This window comes from Entelurus aequoreus, linkage group LG02 (genome assembly GCF_033978785.1).
Source record: "Entelurus aequoreus isolate RoL-2023_Sb linkage group LG02, RoL_Eaeq_v1.1, whole genome shotgun sequence".
In the NCBI taxonomy this organism is placed as follows: domain Eukaryota; kingdom Metazoa; phylum Chordata; class Actinopteri; order Syngnathiformes; family Syngnathidae; genus Entelurus; species Entelurus aequoreus.
This window is the reverse complement of record NC_084732.1, coordinates 28,733,665-28,755,221: the sequence shown is the minus strand read 5'-3', so window position 1 is coordinate 28,755,221 and position 21,557 is coordinate 28,733,665. Positions and strand designations below refer to the sequence as shown.

The following is a 21,557-nucleotide window of genomic DNA, read 5'->3' as shown; positions in this document are numbered from 1 at the left end:
ATGTTCATAATTTGAGTGACTTTAACCTTTGACCACTGCATTTTCTCTGTCAAAGGTTCAGAAGCTATAGCAACTATATAGTGAATATCAAGTCACTTTTTGCAGTTTAGAGTTAAATAGTGAAATTGGTGACTTTTCAAGATGTCAAAGGTTCAGAAGCTATAGCAACTATATAGTGAATATCAAGTCACTTTTTGCAGTTTAGAGTTAAATAGTGAAATTGGTGACTTTTCAAGATGTCAATGGTTCTTTGTAATATATTCTAAAATAAAATAATCACAGATCTGTAACGCCCTCATTGAGACCTTTAATTTGAGGTATGACAAAATGACGTTTTGTGCCGGTTACAGGTGAACTTTTTCCTAAGGTTAAGATCAAGGAAAACCGCCACTAAAAAAATTATCAGCTGAGCAGTAATCGACATAATTTATGTCCACCAAGTAAATAACTACTCAAATGTATAATAGAGAGCATTTTAAACCAAATGTCACATTAAATTGTTAAACGAATAGCAAACCTGTATGGTTCGGATGAAAGCGACAGACACCCTCTCCTCAAACTCGTTGACTGGAGTGTAGAGGTTCAAGACCTTCACAATCTAGGAGAGGAAACACAAACAGTTGAGTCAAGTAAAACCTGATGGAATGCAGCTCGAAAGTAGTTGTGGTTGCGTACCTGTGCAGTGGTGAGAGCCAAGCACATTGAGCAGATGGCTTCAGCGTCCTCGTCCGTCTTCTTCTTGACCTGCAGCAGCTGAGCCGCCTGGATGAGAGGCTCCAGGGTCTCCTTGGCCCCACAGACCATCAGACCTTTGTCACGAAGCCACTCCTCCAGTTGGCTTACGTTGTACCTGCAACACAACATGCAGAAAAGCAGTGGTGAACACAACAAGGAGTGATTGGGAACTCTAGATAAAATATAGAATGTCCACATTTTCTTGTCTCCATGTACTGTATACCATGAGAAGTAATATATATTTGGATGACATACTATTGCAGTTTTCACAAAAAAAATAGCATTTATTTTAATGTTCATGTGTCAGCATTCACACGGTTTTTAAACATTTATTTTTTAAATAAAAAAAGTAAAAAAGTATTAGTATGAATACTTGTCTCTCAGCAAAACAGTAGTTTCACTATGTAAAGCGCTTTGAGTCACTAGAGAAAAGCACTATATAAATATAATTCACTTCACTTAGTGTGAATGCTAGTTTTTTAGCATTCAAACAATAATTACAGAAACATGTTTTTATAAAATGCTAAATAACTTTAGTGTGAATACTTGTGTCGCTTCATTAGCAAAACATTTTTAGCGAAAAACAGCATTCATTTGAATGTTCATGTCTTTGCATTCACACAATAATTATTAGAAGGTGTAAAATAGCTTGTCTCTCATTATTAGCAATACATTTTTTCTCAAAAAAAAGACATTTGAACGTTTACCTCACAGCATTTACAAAATATTTACAAAAATGTATTTAAAAAAATGCAAAATAGCATTAATGCTTGTCTCTCACCATTCACACAATAATTACAATTGTTTAAAAGGCTAAATAGCATTAGTGTGAACACTTTTCTCTCATCATTAGCAATACATTTTTAACAAAAAATAGCGTTAGTTTGAATGTTCATGTCTCAGCATTCACACAATAATTGGAAAAATATGTTTAAAAAAAGTAAAACAGCATTAGTGTGAACGCTCATCTCTCAGCATTAACAATACATTTCTCCAAAATGTTTTATTAATTTGACATTCACAAAATATTAACACAAAAATAAATTAAAAAAATAGCAGTGTGAATGCTCATCTCTCATAATTCACAAAATGATTAATAGAAATATATGTTGTTGTTTTTTTGGTAAAATAATATCAGTGTAAATAAATGCTCGTCTTTCGGCATAAAAACAACACACTTTTGACAAAAAAATGGCCAAAAAAATTATTTTACCATTTGTGTGACTGTCTCTCACCATTCACACAATAATTGCTTGACAGCAAATACCAATTAGACAAATGCTTCTTTCATAATAATAGGCAATATTTTGTCATTAATATGAATGATTGTCTCTCAGCATGAACACAATAGCTATTTTACCTGATCTGCATTCCTTTGCTCCAGGAGCACATGTCCTTGCGCAGCAGCAGGTTGTTGAGGGTGACGGCACCGATGATGTAAAACTGCTGCTTGACCACCTGCTTGATGAGCTCGGGGTCGGTGCCGTGTTGACACATGGTGGAGTGGAAGGCGTTGAGCTGCCGCAAAATGGAGTCCAGCGTGTAGGTGCCCTCGTCGGCGATGCTGGACGTCCTCTTGCGAAGGCCGGTCGGCTTCACCCCCGACACGCCCTGAATGGTCTCGTGCTCCAGCATTGCTGACACTGACATACGCGGCATGTGATGATGTCACAGGCACATGCTTAAAGAGTTAGGTGTTTTATGAACATACCTATCATGGGCTGGAGGATGTTCTCCATGCATTTGATGAGCTGCTGGTAGATCTGGATGGCGAGGTCACTGATCACCTGTCTGTACTCAGTCAGGTCAAAGTTGGACAGACAGTGCTCGTTCTGCCTCGAAGTGTTGTGCGTCATAAAAGGCTGAAAGCACACATACAAACATACAATTAGCTTTATTTTTAGCCACCTTGTACTTGCCGTATATTAAAAATTTGAATGCATAAAAAAAGAGAAAAACATATGTGTTCTTGTCATACATAGGGCTTGTAAATGAGAAGCAAAGTTCCAAAAAAGGGCAGTTCTCCTTTAAGGCATCTTGGGGGTTAGGTTGAGCTATAGTATACTAAGCTAGCATCGGCTACACATGCACACAGCGCTTCTGTTAGTTGTACTGTCTTGTTGTAACCGGTCAAAGAAAAAAAGATGACAACTTTTAAAAGTTGTTTCAACTATTAAATGAACTTTAAAAAATTACTTTTTCTTCTTTGTGGTGAATAGTGGCTATTTGTCAAGCTTATGTGGTGCAATGCAAATGTAAGCCACTGACTGTTGGTATTGTTTTTATTTTTAATGGCTGTGATGGTGATGGAACTGATAAGTGATAATAATCCATCCATCCATCCATTTTCTACCGCTTGTCCCTTTCGGGGTCGCTGGAGCCTATCTCAGCTACAGTCGGGCGAAAGGCGGGGTACACCCTGGACAAGTCGCCACCTCATCGCAGGGCCAACACAGATAGAAGACAACATTCACACTCACATTCACACACTAGGGCCAATTTAGTGTTGCCAATCAACTTATCCCCAAGTGCATGTTTTTGGAGGTGGGAGGCAGCCGGAGAACCCAGAGGGAACCCACGCAGTCACTGGGAGAACATGCAAACTCCACACAGAAAGATCCAGAGCCCGGGATTGAACTCAGGACCTTCATAATGATAAATATTGTTTTTGTTATTGTTATTAATTTTGTTTATTGTATTTTAATGCATTTTATTCAGAGTTATTGTACTATTATTATTGTTATTGATACTGTCATTTTATTAATGATTATTATACATTTTAGTTTTACCTTTTTTTAGTATTGCATTTGTAAGTCTTTTCAATTGCAAATTATTGTGAAGCTGTGATTGGTTTGGAGTTGAGGTTTTTCCATCTTCTTTTGTTGAATTGATTAACATTCTTTGTGCTTACTTGTCAATAAAGAGCAGCTCAATGAGCATCTAATTCTAAATGATTAACTATAGGCTCCAGCGCCCCCCGCTACCCCGAAGGGAATAAGCGGTAGAAAATGGATGGATGGATAACTATTGGTAACTTAACCGCTTCTTCCACACAGAAATGCTGCTTGAAACACAGATATATGATGTACACGCATCAGTGTTTACCTCCTCTCCACTGTACTGCTTCAGACAGTGTAGGAAGCGACAGGTGTTGGCCAGCCAGAAGGACACCGTCTCAAAGTCGTCTCCTCGTTTCTGACAGGGACAAAATCAGACATTTTGAAAAGACAGTGTGTACACTCCGTCTAAAAGTCATCATGTGTACAAACCTTTAGGATCTTCTTGATACTGTTGATGGTGGACGTGAGGAGCGTGCGGACCTTCTGGTCATCGTTGACGTAGTCGGCATGCCTCAGACACATGAAGAGGATGTAGGCGGGCAGACCGGGGATCAGGTTGACGGCCACACCGCGAGGCTTCAGCTCTGCAGACAACACACATGAAACATTAGTGGCGTCATATGACCAGGAAGGACATGCCGTCCCTACCAATGATCAAGTTCTTGACCAGTTTGAGCTCATCCTCCTTCTTGTACTCCAGCATTCCTTGGAAGTCTTTTTCTCTGCGCGGAATGTTAACAGGGTGGATGGGCTCGTCCACCATCTGTCCCGGGGATGTCTGACCCTCAGCTTGACCCGCTGGAACACACACACACACACACGCACACGCACGCACACGCACACACACACATACACACAATAAGCATCAGTGACAGGTCTTAAGACACAGTAAGACTGATGACTAAGGTTCCTACCTCCCATCTCTCCAATCCTCTTGGAGTAAACCTTTAACTGCTTCTTCAGCTTGCGTATGTTTCGGTCTTGCTTCTCCAGCTGTTCCATGAGGTCCTAAGACGGTGATGACAAGAAAGAAGAGGACAAATGACAGGCTTTCATTTAATACAGCTGTCCAACACTGCCCTCCAGTGGCCACAAATAGCATTTTCAACAAGGCTCTTTTTTGTACATAGATCCAAGCAAATGGCAAAACTCTGCGCGTTATCGTGACACACATTAAAATGTCTATTTTTGACACTCGGTTCACTTACTCCATCCAAACTGTCCTATCAGTGTTCAGTCGCAAGACAATTCAAGTTTATACCTTAAGTATGTTACACTTTTGTACTCAACTGATAAATGATCTAGAACACTGGCAGCATCAGGAAACGTTATATACAAGTTTCACTTTAGCATTTTGCCTGGTGCGTTCATGCACCGCCAAACAAAGTGGGACGTATCAACCAGCGGTGTCCAGATTCAACGTTTCCACTTCCGGTACGATACCGATATTGAAGCCTTGAATATTGGCCGATAACGATATTTATACAAGAGAATATCACCAAAAAGCATACATATTTGTATTATTTTGTTGTATGAAATGAAGTGACTTATATTTATATAATTTTTTTTCTCGAGTGAGTAAAAGCGCTTTACATAGTGAAACCCATTATCTACATCTTTAAGCTACATTTAAACCAGTGTCTTGGTATGAGAAACAAAAAAAAAAGTTTTTAATAACCGTTTGGAATAGACTTATGCAACGTTAGGCTCAACTTATGACAATAAAGTTACTGGATACTTTCTAATAAACGTCTGCCTTGGAGATTTTGTATCTGTAAATATTACGCAACTAAACATTTTTGACAGTTGTTAATATTGACAAATGTGCTGTCTTAGACTGCAATATTGTTGAATTAAGGACACTTGTTACATATATCTATCTTGTGTGCTATTGTGTGTTTAGCTGTCAGGTCCTAGTAGTATATATAGTCTACCATGTTTCCTTTTAGAAATGACTTGGCTGAAATACAAGAAAACATCAAACTTTTATGCTTATTGGATGACATTTAGATGTTAACTGGCTGCCCAGCTTTGCACAAGTAAACTGCAAGACTGTTTGTATTGGAGATTTTAGATGCAAGCTGATATGATCCGATACTCCTTTCATTATCAATGAAGCATTAAGACATAAATATGTAAAAAATGTTGCAGAATTAATGCTGTATATTTTACACAGATCATCATCACGTATTACCTATCCCGTAGTGAAAATAGATGAGTTTTCCGTGCAAAAAATTGCCTGTTTTCGGGAAAAGAAATTGTACAGTGAAACCTCTAACGTCCCAGCGGTTTCCCCCTCTCAAAAAAAAGACAGCGTGAGATTTTGCTTTTTGTTTGGCTTTTTTGGCAAAACCTATTTCAAAAGATGGATTTATCCTTCATGCGCAATGTCATAAAAGATGTCACTATATGCAAGACTTCAACTTGTCTCATTTAAAGCGTACCCGCACGTCTTTGTAGTTTTTTGTTTTGTCTTTTTTTGGGCTCTGAAATAAGCTGACATACTGTAACGGTGACTAAACATTACACCTTAACTAAATGTTAACTTATTGTTCTATTTGTATGGTGATTGGGTATGTTAAAATGTTACTTAAAACATACAAGTACAGTTAATAAAGGTTTCGATTGGGACAGTTTGACAGATTATTGCCATTCACCATTATTTTCCATGGAAAAAAACATTTTCAAATCCAGCCTGTAACTGAGGTTCATTACTTGTTATCAAAATATTCCTCCAGTATATTCAAGGAAATTATTTTAAGCAATACATCTTGAGGAAGAATAATCACTGAAAACAAACAAGCAAAAGCAGAAGGTGGTTTTCTCTCATAAGAGCTGCATGGAGAAAAGAAGACTTGCTGTTAAAAGAGAAGAAAAAGGTAGGGAGCTGCTCCGCTGTAAGTTAGTGTCACTTTGCTAGAAAAGTGTTAAGAGATGCTCAGCTTGTATAAACAACAACCTGTTAGTGGAAACCGACATGCAGGGTGCACGCACGCACGCACGCACGCACACTAACACAAACTTTACATACAACCATCCGGCGTAAAATGAGGACTCGCGCCTCTCGGGATGCTGTGGGGTCGCCTGCTACCAGCTCCTGTCAGGTGATACCATCCACAAAAGTCAGTGTGTGTATGACGCAAGTCTGCTGACTATTGTGGCTATAGAAAATCATTTAGGGGTCACAATGAAAATGGTGTTACAGTGTATGAATAACTGAATCAAGTATTTATTACTTAACCTTCAAGGCAAAAAAGGTTGCCTTTTTTATGATTTGGTAAAATTTTGGCCATATTTTTTGTTGTGTGACTCCTTTATAGATAATTTTTCTAAAGAGGGTTTTTTTCATGTTGAATTTAAAAATGTTTAAAGTCCAATTCTTTCACAAGTGTAGGACACTTGTTTTTCAACAGGCATTAAAACATTTTGGATTCATATTTTTTTTTACTTTTTTGCTCAAATCTTCTTATCAACTAAAGCCCTAAACAAAAATAGCAAACATGTTTGTTTTTTTATTTTTATTTATTTCAACCCTTTGAAGGCCTTTGGACTAAAAATGTCAGTTATCAATTTGTACAAAAATGATTTTAACTTGAATTATTTTACTCATTTAAACCTGTGACATTATATGAACAAAGGGTAAAAAAATATGCTTGATATTTTTGTTTAGAACATTAGTTTTTTGCATGAATATTTCAGAAAAAATTGGATTGCATAAAATGTTTGGTGTGTTGCAAAAGGTAACATATTTTGTTGTGCAATATATATATGCACACACCTTAATGAGTTAAAAAAGAATAACAATTACTTTTCCTGAGAAGTAAACTAGAAGTCAACTTAAAATAAAATAAATAGAGAGAAACAAAATAAAAGAATACATAAGGGCTTTGTGAATATTTCAGTGCATAAATAACACATATTCAATTAAGCTTCCTGAATATTAAATTAGAGTAAAATAGAGGCCAACTTAAATTAAAACAACACAAAAATTGAAAAGTCAAAAACACAATAAATAAATTAAGGCTTTATAGAGTTTGAAAATTAGAGTGCATAAATTACATATATTTAATTGAACTTCTCATAGCGTATTAAATTTTTTTGCATGTAGCTACTAAATGATTATTGTTAATTAGAGGCTATGGTTTATCTGCATTGTATAGCATACTGTAATTGAGGGACACTATATTGTAGTTAACTGTATGAGCAAATGATTACTTTTACTCTGGTAAGGATGTTGTATGTGCAACAATAGCTATAAATTGAAGTTGTATTGTGTGTATTGTATCTAAGAAAGTTGCATTGTTCCGAAAGTAATGTAATCTCCTAAAAAGCGTACCAGATTCTCATTGGTGAGTCGGGTGATTTCGTGCTGCAGACTGGCTTCGATGCGAGCCTCCGGGGGCAGCTGGAGGTTCTGAGCCAGAAGTTGCTGCTGGCGGTTGTTCTCCTCCTTAACGTTCTGCAGCTCACCTCGCAGGGACTCCACCTCGCTGTCGTAACTTCTGCGCTGAGTCTGCAACTGGTGCTCCAGCAGCCTGGAGCAGGTGAGGGAAGATGGAAGATCACACCAGGGAAAAAAGAAGATATAAATTAGCCTCCAAGTTTTAAGAGAGATATTATGCCCTGAACGTGGAGGAAGATATGATACATAAGAGATGCCTATGTGGTCCCTAAATACAATCAAGCACTCAGTATTGATGCTGTAAAGTCACACATTTACACCTGATGGTCTCCTGTAAGCCCTGATTAACCAGCCACAGCTCCCCGTCCTCATTCAGCTTTTGGACGTCTGGGGCAGTCGATCTGACCAACATACAACACAAAAAGGAACATGAGGAGCACAATGAACAAATGAACAGCATGCAGGGATGGCGATTAGAGGAGGTGGTTTCCATGTGTGTATTATGCATTATATTGGATTTGGGACTTGTTGACTTTTGTGGGTAGACAATTAGGATGTAGCCACAAATACATCTAGCTCTTAAACTGTGGATTAATTAAGTGATGCAGGAAGACTATGAATACAGTAATGTATTTGTTCATATTACACTACTAAAGAAAATACCAGGCATTTCTTTATATAAACTTACTTTATTTCTATAAAAAAACATTTCAGACCATATTTTAGCATAAATATTTATTTTGTAAAGTATTACATATTACCTGCTAATAATTATTTTCTTAAAATAAAATGTGTAGTTGTTTTTTAATATATACATATGTATATATCTATCTCTTTATATATTAATATACATTTGTAATTTATTTTAACATTTGTGAAATTAAATATTTATCTAAATTTGAAATATAACCTGTAAATAAAATACATTATATGACATTGAATATTTATTAAAACTTGAATTAAATATTGTAAACAAAATTACATTATATGACATTAAATATTTATTTTGTTTATGTAATTATTGATTTATGTTTTTTCATAGATCATACTTACCTTAGATTTATCAAAATATTTATTTAAATTCAAATTAAATGTTGAAAATAAAAATATATGACATTAAATATTTGTTTAAATTTGAATTAAATATTGTTACCAAAAATACATTATATGACAATATTACTGCTGGTATTTTGTGATAATTTACCAGTGTCATTGCATTGTATTAATAGAAGTAGATAAAAATAATTATGACCATTCACACAGTGGCATGTCATGTCATGTCATAATAAATGCCAGCTTAATGGGCATTTAGTTGGGGTAAGGTGTTTATTTGTCTAGTTGGAAGATGTTAATGATATTTACTTGAGGAGTGGTGTCAATTAGAATGTAACCAACTATTTGAGCAAATGTGGTATTGTTTATCGTAGTGTTCATCAACATGAGCATCAACAAAATGCAGTGTGTTTGTTTGCATTGGATGTTGGGAGTGGGAACACAGAGGGTAACAATCAGAAAAAAATTAAAAAGCAACGTAACCAAGCAAGAGTAGAAAAAATATTTTTGCACAGGGCCATTGTGTAAAAATATGTGTAGCACAAACATACAGGGGCTGTAGTGTTGTGTGAGTAAGCATGGTGGCTGAAACCAACATTAGGTACATCTGAAGTTCAATACAAGAGCTTTATCAACAATTTTGATTGCAATTTGCTCACTTGTGACAGCTCTTGTATTGGATCTCATTAGATGAGATTAGAAAACACATTCAAATGAAGGTGAAAACAAGGAAAAGGTTAGGATGTCCCCCCACACGTGACATTACGTTCAGTAAATACACCACATACTGATCTGGAAGCCACATAACCTTTGTAAGTACGAACTAAACTCTTCTTGAACATGCTGACAAAGCAGTAAAGAGGCAAAATAACGCCTTCTCAGTGAGGAATCGGTGAGTATCTGTCACGATCTCCTGTGGCCATGCCTGCTCGCCTTCACAATGCATAGACCACCCCCTTGTGGTGTTGTTACCTGAACCTACTCAGGAGACCTCTGACTTCTAGTCGCTTACACGCAAACCTGCGAGATCTGCACATGAACAAGGCGGCATTCATAAAAAAAACCCCATCATGAACCAAAAGGGGTAGGATAAACAACAAGAACAAACATGGTACCTGTTGGTGTCTTTGAGTCCGATGTAGGCTTGCTTGAGTTCATCAGCATCCTTCAGTTTGGAAACATCCTCAACGTGAACTGCCACATCAGTCATAGTCTCCTATAAGAGAAAAAAAATCAAACTAAAGTCAACAAATACAATTAGAAAAGTATTAATATTTATGAATAATATAAGACTCTGACTTAACACTGCTGTCATTTCTCCCCGATTGTTTATTTGACATCTTATTAGGGCATTAAGGTAATCAAATGTAATGATTTCACAGAGGTATAGTGCTACTACAAATCTAATAATTAAATTATGCAATATTTTTGGGGAAAAGTCACAAATACAGAAATCAATAAGTTTAATATCTATCAATTATTTTTTCCAAACAAATAAAAGACGTCATCAACTAAAATGTATGTCCCCCTAAAATCAAATGCAATGCTGTTATAATACTTTCATAGGACAAAAAAAATATTGCTCATATGTACACATGTAAGTAAAACGTGTTTAGCCTGAAATATACAGGAAGTAAAACCATGTGAGCGTAGGAAGGCAATATTAATACTAAAAAAGCTATAATTACATATGATGAAAAACAGTATTACCATACAAATATACTGTATCATGATTATACACCAGAAATAGCAATTGTCGAAATAAGCCGCTATTGAAGTCATCTTTTGTTTGTCAAATACTAGTGTTTTCCCGATCAACATTTTTAATTTATGATCTGGATCTGATTTTTGGGCCTCAGATCCAATCCAATTTCATGTCTCAATCCCGATGACAATATATTATGGAACTGAATCTATTCAATAGCAAGTTAAAGTCAACACAGTAAGATATTTTTATGAAGCTTATCTAAATTCTAAATGTACAGTTTGCTATTGTTGTTGTTAATCAGTTAAATCAGATTAAATTTGTCGTATTGAATGCTAGATAAACTATTTTAACAAAAAAAGTTGCTTGTGCGTGATAACTAAGCAAAAGCAAAAACTACTATCGGCTCCCATTTAAATTATTTGGGTTTTGCCCTAAAAGCCTTCATGTTTCTAGAGACTTCGAGAGGTTCATAAACAACAACAAAAACAACCCCCTAAAAATTATTTTGTACTAATAATAAAAACAAGAAAAAGAAAAATATCGATCTAATCTTTTTAGTATCGTTTATATACCGATACTAGACTAAGCATCAATAGCATCAACATTTGATCACCACTACTTTACATTACAGTTTTAGCTGTTAGCTTCTTGTGTCGTCCTGTTTAGTGTGTGTGTTTGGCATGCTTAGTTAGCCATTCCTTTTCCTCTGTCCTCCAGTGATAATGTCACTTAAAAGAAACTTGGTTGATTTTCCGCCATGGTGAGTGGCTTCAAAACAACATTTTTGTTTAAGTTTTAGGGTTTTATGCTATCAATTCCAATCATCAATGAGTGAGATCAACTGATACCAATACCAATCACATATATTAACTAAAAATGGTACAATTTATGGTGAGTGATATTGATAGTTTAACAATATGAACACAATACTTAAACTAGTTCCCAATTCTCTCTTTTTTTAGCAAACAAAGTCAATGTTCCACAGTAAATAACAGCAAAAAAACTACTATATCCTCATCCTCCTCATTTAAATCCCTTTAGCCCCAAAGTCGTCCTGTATTCAGGGATTTTTCCCTGAACTTGTAAACATTAACAAAAAAACAAAAATTATTTTGAGAAGATAAAAATATTAACCTAATCACTCTAGTATCAATTATATACTGATACTACCCTTGGTATTGACACCAACAATTTATGAATTGAGTCACCCTCCTCTTATGTGTCGTGTACTGACTGTGACAATGCTGACACACTAACAGTTGCTATATTATCCTCTTATTCTTATTAATCTACATCTTATTTTCCTGTTGTTCGCTGCTTACTTTCTGTTGTAACGTGGTTCCATCTACACTTCTCAAACTTTACTAAGCACTTATAATTCTGCTTTTCCATTAGCATGCCTATCCCTGGCTTGCTCTTGTTATGTAACATGTTTAGCTTCGTCCTTCAGCAGTAATGGTACTTGAAAATGATACTTAAGACACTAAGAAATACAGATTATTTGTCGTAATGGAGGTGATTATTATTAGCTTAGGGGAGCGGCGCCACACGGTGTATGGAGACACTTATTTAGCTGCTAGCCCCCTATCTTTTGGGGGACGAAAAGTAAATGCAGTGTCAGCCAGAGGGGATCAGCGCTTGTGATCAGCATTAAAAGGCATTAATCGGCAATGGTAATCACAAACTTATTCACGAAAATCGTCTGATGCTGATTGATCGTCACATCTTTAAATTAACATTACAACTTTTTTTTCGACCTTATTGAATTTTACATTACTTTTACTTTGCAAGTATATGCCATTGGTCAAATCAATATAAGTTATGGACCGTACTTTGGCTATCCTTAAACAAAAATAGCATAAAAAGTCATGTAATGTACTACAGTAACTGTACAAGTATTTGAAATAGAACGTAGTGTCCTATAAAGCAGTGGTCCCCAACCTTTTTTGCACCACGGACCGGTTTAATGTAGGCATTATTTTCAGGGACCGGCTTTCCACTTGTGCCAGATAAATACAGCAAAAATAAGTGCATGAAAAATACAACTCACTATAAAGCTGAATTAGTGGGAGCCGTGGACTTGTTTCTTTGCAATGAGATGCAGATGAATATCAGCCTTTGGCTACAATCTGTCACATTTATATTTTGTATGTCCATTAATGTGCATTGTATCATGTCACAAAGGTATAACAAATAATACCAATGCCAACTTCCTATGAGGAGTTTTATTGTACATCTATAAACAAGCTTATTGGTGTGTTTAGTGAAACAGGCCAAAGTCAAGTCGGAGAAAATGCAGTCGTTTATAAATTACTTAATGTTTCTCTGCGACCCGGTAGAAAATGCGTCACGGACCAGTACCGGTCCACAGACCGGTGGTTGGGGACCACTGTTATAAAGGGTTAAATGTACATAAAACACTGCGGTGCGAACAGAAACAACATTCATGCAGGGAGTGGTCGTTAACAGTACCTTCTCATCCTGTGTGAAGGCGTGGATGGAGGAGAGAAGGTAGAGACAGGAGCGTTAAAACAGGGAAGGTGCAACGTAAAACATTTCGTAAAAGCTCATGGAAGGAAGTACACGAACAACATGGACACACAAGACAAGAAATATATCATATATGTATTATATTAGTGACATCAAATGTCAGGATGTATTAATCCAACTACAAAGACATATTTGTACAGTTCAGATGTCATGAGTTTGTGCAGGTGTACCTAATGACATCTAATGACAATGAAAGTGATGGATCCTAGAAAATATGGGGGCATCCGTTTGTCTCCAACTGATGCATCAACACGTATGAGACCAGACGCCGTACCTTGTGCTGCACGGCTTCCTTCTGGCTGACCAGCTGCGAGCGCAGAATGAGCACCTCCTCCTTGCGCACTTCCAGCTCCTCGCAGGAGGAGTTGAGCTGATCCAGGAGCACCTTGTAAGCAGGGGAGCCTGGGGCGCCGGAGCTCGCGGCCGCATCACCCAGCAGGCTTTTCCTCATCTCAGCCAGGTTGTGTTTCAGCTTCTTGTTCTCAGACTCCAGCTCTTGACGCTGATAGCGGAGAGTGTTTGGGTCGGGATATATGGAAATATAAACTGTTAGCGAACATTTGAAAATACTCACCTTGAGGGACTCGTACTCCAACTCTGCCCCACGAGCCTTTTTGAATTCTGTCTCATCCTGAAACAAGGAGAAAACTATAATAACTAATACAACATTTAAAACTCCAAATACCAAATTTCTACAAACAGTGGTCTCAACTTAAATAGATACCCTTCCTCAAATAACCATTACTTTGACATAAATGACATACTTGCAAATGCTTTTTTTGTTTGTTTGTTTGTACAAAAACATTAAATATATGTTCTTAGCACTTTCCTCAATTAAAATGACAATTGAAATATATTATTTTAAGAAATATATATTTTTTATTTATTTATATAGTTCAATTAATACTGTTATAACCAGTATCTTGTGGTTATTTATTGTGATTATTTAATGTTAAAAAATGGCCTCTTTTTAAAAAAAATGTCCTACCTTAAATAAAGGTAAGGCATGTTGTTTTGACCCACGTGTAAAAGTACAATTTAAATATAGTAAATTATTATAATATGAATTATATTTAGTATAAAATAATATTAAATCTTAATTTTAAAAACCTATCTATTCTAATCAAGCATTTGTGGAAAATCCCCAAAATGCACTTACGACAAATTCATATTGTATTTTAATTTCAAATAATATATATGTTCTAATCAAGCATTGCGTAAAAGCCAAACCGGCATTTTTTAAATAAATTAATGTTTTATTTTAATTTTTAAAATCCATTGTATTTATGTATTGAGAACAATGCCAGAAATGCATTTAATACAAATTAATATTTTATTTTACAATAAAATTTAAATATATTCTGATTACACATTGTGGAAAATGAAAAAAATTGATTTATTATACATTAATATTTTACTTTACAATAAAGTCAAAATATATTCTAGCTAAGCAATGTGAAAAATGCTACAAATGCATTTCAATAAATTTATATTTTATTTAATTCAAATTCAAATTATATTCTAATTAAGCGTGAATTAAAATGCATAATATAGCATAGTTTTACAAATAAAAGTCTTCTCTTTAATAAATGTTGCACCAATAATATGGGCCTGGTTCTCTCTGCTGTTGATTAAATACATTCTCTTGCATTTTTGTGACCCTTTTGTAAAAAAATATTTAATTTAAATAATGATACAGGCTAATGATCACAATAGTGCAGTTAAACAATATTATACATCCATCCATCCATCCATTCTCTACCGTGGGGGGTGCTGGAGCCTATCGCAGCTGCATTCAGGCGGAAGGCGGGGTACACCCTGGACAAGTCGCCACCTCATCGCAGCAATATTATACATTATATTTTAAATATACTATAATATCTTAAATTTACAACAACATTTTAATTGGCATTTATTTGTGGAAAATCTTTAAAAACATATACATATAACGTTATAAATAATATATTTGTACAAATAAGGGATTTTCTGTGTATTGCTTCACTTTGACTTAAAGGCCTATAACTCTGTGTAGTAAATAAACAGACTATTTGAGTAAAGTTCTATTAATTTAACAATATGTTTATTCCTATGGTTGTAGAGACTCTGCAGTAGTACTTAATGTGATCAGGCAGTGTACTGTACTGTATATTGTAGCCTAACAGGTGGCACACTAGTTATGCTGTGAGTGTCAGTAATACCCTTGCTCTAGCCCGCTGAAACTGCTCCTCCTTGTTTTCCAGCTCATTGCGCAGAGACTGCTTTTCTTGCTCGAGCTCTGTGAGCCTCTTTTGCAGCTTGAGCGTGAGTGAGGTATCCATTCCTCGCGTCAAATCCTGCAAGACATCCAAGCAGAATTTTATAAAGGACTCCTTTACCAGTTTTATGATTGTTTTTTTTTTGTTTTTTTTAATGTCTGTGCGTACTTCTGCGGCACGGGAACCTTCCTCCGATTCGGCGAACTCTGAGTTGTAGGTGTACTCGGATTCGTTGCTGCTGTGGGTGGAATCTGTTCTCCTGTGGCCAGGCTTGGAAATGTGCTGAGAACAAAGTAGGTGAGTTGAGAAAACAAAAGCAAAAGAAAGTTAAGTGTTTTGCGCACCTCTTTGAGGTCGTCGTGTTTCTCCTCGAGGCGACGGTGTTCTGTCAGGAGATTCTGGTAGCGAGAGCGCTCCTCGTTCAGGTCCTTCTCCAGCTGCTGAGTCTCCGCTGCAATAGTACGAGCCATTTTCTCTGCAAGATTAAAACATTCACAAAAATGTCATTCAAATGACTAAGGGTTAGATTTACACTAATTCATCTTGTTGATACTTTTGTAGGTATCCCGAGACCAGGTGTCCCAAAAAAGACCAGCTGCGGGCCGCAAATGGCCCCCCGGTGCTGCACTTTGGACACCCATTGTCTTAAAGTGTGTACACAGTCAGGTCAAACTCACCTGTCATCTGCTGACTCTGTTCCTGAATCAACCTGTTCAGGTCGTCCTTCTCTTTTTTCAGCGAGCCGTTCTGATCCTTCAGTTCGGACACCATCTAACGCACACATGATCAATAACAAAATGAATAACTAGCAACATTTTTATGTGAATACTTGATCATACTTCACAAATATACTTTTTACTGTTAGAACGGGGACAAGGCTGGTCGACAACTAAACCTTTATAGAAAAAGAAGCTACTTTTGGTAATCAAATGAATGTAAGTATACACTGTATGTGAACCATTATAGAGGCAATGGGACCATGTGATATCTCCCAGTCAACCAGCAAATGCAGGTGATGAAAATAAATAAAAGTTATTATAGTATTCATATTAAAGTAGTATTAAATTATTTTTCAAAATATATTTTTTTTAAATTAATATTATAATTAATTTTTATTTTTTGTTCCTTTTTGTTGCAAATAAAATAAAATATTATTGCATTTATCTTTAATTTTAGTTTAGTTTAGATCCATAATAAAGATTAAGTAAATTATGAAATGATTTAAGTATTTTAATTAACCAAATAAATGCAAATCTGCAAATCATTATTTTTTTTTCACTTCTTGTACAGTGGTATGTATTTCATTGTTATCATATTTAAAAAAATACCTACTTTTTGAATCTATAATTGCATGAAATAAAGGAAGAAAATAAATTCCATACTGTATATTGTTGAATGTTTTCTACTATTATCTATGATGGACTATAACTCCTGATAACGTTTTTATTTATGTGAATTTATTTATCATTATTATGTACGTAAATATTTGTGTTACAGATTGAATACAGGATGTGAACAAAAGTATTAGCAGTAGTTGTGAAACGGAAAAGGGGTAAGATTAAAATAAACTGTTGTTCTTCCTACTCCTTTTCGGACATGTTGAACTTTGTGCGACACTGTAAATATGTGCTGTATTATAGTGTAATCTTGTTTCCATGTTCAAAATACACAAACGTATATTTTCTACATCCACTCTTTCATTACTATGTACATTTTATTGAAAAAACATTAGTAAAACAGGGGAGAGATATTTCCTAAATGAACTAAAAGGCTGACTTGTACATTTTACTAAGCTACTACAGGTAATTATCATAAGGAGATGAAAAACACAAGAGCACTAAGACCTAACACACACATACTGCAGTTTGAATTCTAAAACACGAGCACAACATTGTGTGCTCACCTGTACCGGGGCAACTGTGCCCACCATGTGCCCAATGCCCTTTGGTTCTCTCGGCCTGCTAAATTGGAGGGGGGGAAAGGTTTGCTTTTGATGCTTATAGCCAAATATTACAAAGAACGCAATGTATTAGGTGAGGGATTGGCTGGAAATGCTAACATTCCCATTAATGGAACAGAGCTGGAAGATAATTATTATCATTAGCGATTATTTTGGGACACTTTTCAATGACCCTCTTGAAATCCAACTGGGCATTCTTCAAAATTATATTTGATGAAAAATATTGAAAGGAATTTTGACATACTTTCTCCATTTCGGTCCTGTACGTCTGCGCCCAGTCCTCGATGGTCTTCTTCTCCTGTTGCGTGGTACTCAGCTCCTTCTTCAGCTTCTCCAGCTCCTCCAGGAGAGAGGTCAGCTGGTTGCCTTTGTTCTTGGCGTCGTCCTCCACGCCGCGCAGCCGGCCCAGCTCGCCACGCAGTCGCTCACTCTCCGTTGTGTAGGAGCTCTCCAGACCAACCAGCTTCTCGTTGACGGTGCGGTTCTCCTTGGTCTGGCAAAAAATAATTTGATGTTGGAAACAATCAAAACACCCAGAAAGGAGTGAAGAAGGACGATGACAAACCTGCTCGTCGATCCTCCTCTGCAGCTGCATGATCTTGTTCTCCATGCCCTTGTTCAGCTTCTTGAAGTGCTCAACGGAACGGGCTTCAATCTTCAGCTTCTTCAGCTCGCGTCTGGCCCTCATCCTGCGGATGCAGCACTGCAGGTAGACGATGGAGTGGAGGCAGCGCTTGTACCAACGTCGGGCCAACAAGCCGCGAGCGTGCTTCTGGATGATCACCACCTTGCTCTCTCGCAGGAGCTGAGGACAGTTGCAGAGAGAGAGAAAAAAAATACATTGTTTACATTTGTATTGAATTTATTTAAAATCAAAAATGTGTTACTCAAGTAAAATTTTCCACATTACATTAAAAAAAAAAAATGCTGTAAAAAAATAAAATAAACAAATGTCATGATGACTAGATTATCAGACGCCCATGAATATAAGACACTAAATATAAGTGCACCGTTTTCCAGCGGGTCATTGTGTCACGGATGCAGCTCTCCAGATCACTGGTGTGTTTGTGACAGGAAGAAAAGCGCTTGAGGTGAATTCCTTTGGCACTACCAGTTGGTTTGCATGTATATATCTCTATATCCCAAATAATCATTTTTTATTTATTTACAATACAATACAATTTTTAATAGGATAATAAAATATACAGTAAAATATAGCTTAAGAAAGTATTTTAATTGGATTAATCAAGATAAAATAGACGTGCAGTCTTTTTTATTTTTGTGTGCTTGTGTGGATTATCTAGCAAGGTCACACAGTACAAAACATGTATGGCACATAGCGATGGGAAGACAATTCGTACTGTTAAGTACCAATTGCTTCCCAGGTACCAGGGATTGGTACCGTATTGATTCGAATGTGAAAGGTACCCATACCTACCAGTCAAATGTTCAAATGTTCGGAAACACTCAATTGAATAAAATGGGAGAGTATGTTTAATCTCTTGAATGTAAATACACATTCACAGTAGGTAGATTAAAAGACTGCTAGTAGTTGTGGATGTGAGTATATAGTATGTGTCAGTGCGGTTATTGATAGGTGATCCAGCAAAAACTAATAGATTTTTCTATGACATTACATACAAGCATGAGCATGTGTGTGTTTGTATTACCGCCTGGTACTTCTGCCGGGCCATGTAAGCTCTGAGGATGGTCTGTATGGCCAGAGCGGCGGCTTGCTTCTGCCTGTAGCGTTTCCTCGCCACACACATCCTCTGGTACTTCTGGATGAGGGTCGCGGCCTGAGTGCGACGCATAAACTTGGCCAGGCTAAAGGTAGACCACATATTTAAATACTTTCTGCTCGTTTTGGTCAATTGATAAGATCAGGAAAAGGGACTGACCAGCGAGCTTGGTATCCTCTGGTGAACCTCTGGATGGTGATGGCGGCACTGCGCATGCGCAGATACTTTTTGCGAGCCAGCCAGCATCGAATGGTCTTCTGAATGCGGATGCAGGCGGCGCGGAGCTTGTCTGCCCTCAGCTTCTCCAGGTAGGCCACCTGCCCGGCCCTGAAGAATATCTTGGTCTTACCAAACTGGTATTTATCCTGATCCTGGATGAAAACAGGAGCAGAGCAGAACAGGGAGTTAAAGTCACAATAGAGATGCACAAAAAGGAAATGTTAACATCTAACCTGGACTAGCTTCTCCAGTACATTCCTGCATGTCAACTTTTTGTCAGGGAGCACATCTTTTTGCTTCATTAGCACTCGGTACCGACTGAAGAACTCCTGGTACGTCCATCTGGGGAGCAATACACAAGGACTGGGTTGAAAATCATACCTTTTAAGGAGGGTGCCAAGATGCATGGGTTACTACCTGGATGGGAAACCTGCTGCAGAGATGCGGATTGTCTCCAGGACGCCACAGGCTCTGAGCTGCTGCACTGCACGTTTCGGATCAAACCTGACAATTATGACATTAAATTTTGAGATATTTAATGCCATTTTTTTGGATAAATGAAAACAGTTTCTAGGTTTCTCAATATACGACAGAACTAGAAAAGTCCTCGAGACCTTTGCCAGGCCCTACAACCTAACAGTAAAAAAGTCTGGATCACCCACAAAATTAAAACACTTGATCCATATTCCATTTCTGAATCAAAATCTGAACCTAACTTTCTGAGCTATCTCTCGCAGGATGAAAGAAAGCCTCTTCTCAGTCATCCACTGTCTTCGTCTCTGCGGGTGGAGGTGGGACCACAAGCTTACACACCCACACTGAAGTTTAAGCTAACAATGTAAATGTAAGGTAACGTAGTATAACGCCCCATAATGTAATGACTTGTAAATAATCCAATGACTTGTACCTTTTCCTATTTCGAAAACATCGGGCCCAAAATCAGTTCTTCATATCATTTTAATCTACATTTAAAACACTTCCTTGTGGTCTACATAAGATGTAATGGTGGTGCTTTGGTCGTAAATTTTACATAAACGCTGCTTTACAGATCTATCTTCAAGCCACTTTTTGGCTACCTGTGGAAACAACCTGAGTTATTAGATGCAAATGAACCCCTCCACACCCTGCCTCCTCGCGCTGACAGAAACTTCTGGTGCGTCCCATTAAGCTTGAAGTCAGATCTGGGAACGACATCACAGCCAAGTTATGAGTGTTCCAGTTACGAGGTTGAATCAAATGGCCACATCCACGAAAGCTGTTTGTGCGCGTGCCTTATCCTAATACAAACAACTTATGAAAAATATTCACTCCTTCTGCAACATTCAAACACGGTGGAGGAATAAAAAACACAGGCGCTATTGCTAGTGATGTAGAATGTATTAAACACATTAATTATTTTTAAATTTACACAAATTAACAACCACATATAGACGTCCTACAATACATCATATATATGGCTGATTTAGTGCGACAAATAATAGTCAGAAGGATTAATAAAGTACTATCTAATTTAATCTAATCTAATAACAGATATTACATAACAATGGATGAAGAGGTGCCACAGACGCTATTGCTAGTGATGTAGAACGTATAAAATACATGAAAAAAAGGTAAGAAGTGCTAATAACCACTATCACAGAAGTTTCTGTTAGTGATTACACTCAGAGCAGCCATCTTTGAGGCCAACTCAGGGACAGTAAGGACTCTCCAACTTTCCAAGTAGGAAATCCGACCTCTGGGGTCATTACAGTTGAAATTTCCAACTAAGAACTCGGAAATTCCGACTTCCCAGTAGAACTGAAACACACACCATAAGTCCCCTGCATTAGAAATAAGCTTCCCGCTAAGACTTTTGGGCGACATAAATGGCAAAAGCAATCGTTTTTAGCATGTACGAGCCAGGGTCAGACCTGGAGCAAGAAGGAACCAAAGAAGGAACCTCAGAACAAGGGCTTGGAATGAATGCATCTCAGCATGTGATGCTTCCATTTCTGACATTTTCTGAAAGTTGCATGAAAATCTATCCATAACTTTTGTTATGCTGCTAACTAGCAAATTAACCAGCTAACTAGATATCTAACCAGCTTGCAAAC

The 21,557-nt window shown here is 37.0% G+C and overlaps 1 protein-coding gene across 6 annotated transcripts in view; it reads right to left on the bottom strand.

Annotated features, from left to right (window-relative positions):
* Window positions 1–21,557, bottom strand: part of myo5aa (myosin VAa) — a 105,808-nt gene that overhangs the window by 4,510 nt on the left and 79,741 nt on the right. Inside the window, exons 17-41 of one of the 6 annotated variants that reach the window (XM_062024395.1) lie at window positions 19,882–19,968; window positions 19,698–19,806; window positions 19,405–19,616; window positions 19,174–19,330; window positions 18,069–18,308; window positions 17,748–17,996; window positions 16,221–16,314; window positions 15,888–16,018; window positions 15,712–15,825; window positions 15,487–15,621; window positions 13,863–13,919; window positions 13,563–13,790; window positions 10,146–10,246; window positions 10,003–10,059; window positions 8,298–8,378; window positions 7,912–8,110; window positions 6,607–6,672; window positions 4,490–4,583; window positions 4,224–4,373; window positions 4,005–4,159; window positions 3,841–3,930; window positions 2,447–2,597; window positions 2,096–2,378; window positions 676–850; window positions 518–598 (exon numbers count right to left, since the gene is read on the bottom strand). In XM_062024395.1, the coding sequence (XP_061880379.1) occupies window positions 518–598; window positions 676–850; window positions 2,096–2,378; window positions 2,447–2,597; window positions 3,841–3,930; window positions 4,005–4,159; window positions 4,224–4,373; window positions 4,490–4,583; window positions 6,607–6,672; window positions 7,912–8,110; window positions 8,298–8,378; window positions 10,003–10,059; window positions 10,146–10,246; window positions 13,563–13,790; window positions 13,863–13,919; window positions 15,487–15,621; window positions 15,712–15,825; window positions 15,888–16,018; window positions 16,221–16,314; window positions 17,748–17,996; window positions 18,069–18,308; window positions 19,174–19,330; window positions 19,405–19,616; window positions 19,698–19,806; window positions 19,882–19,968 (3,496 nt within the window). The remainder of the gene's footprint in view (window positions 1–517; window positions 599–675; window positions 851–2,095; window positions 2,379–2,446; window positions 2,598–3,840; window positions 3,931–4,004; window positions 4,160–4,223; window positions 4,374–4,489; window positions 4,584–6,606; window positions 6,673–7,911; window positions 8,111–8,297; window positions 8,379–10,002; window positions 10,060–10,145; window positions 10,247–13,562; window positions 13,791–13,862; window positions 13,920–15,486; window positions 15,622–15,711; window positions 15,826–15,887; window positions 16,019–16,220; window positions 16,315–17,747; window positions 17,997–18,068; window positions 18,309–19,173; window positions 19,331–19,404; window positions 19,617–19,697; window positions 19,807–19,881; window positions 19,969–21,557) is intronic. The other 5 variants (XM_062024416.1, XM_062024405.1, XM_062024425.1 and 2 more) reach the window with 5 other exon arrangements.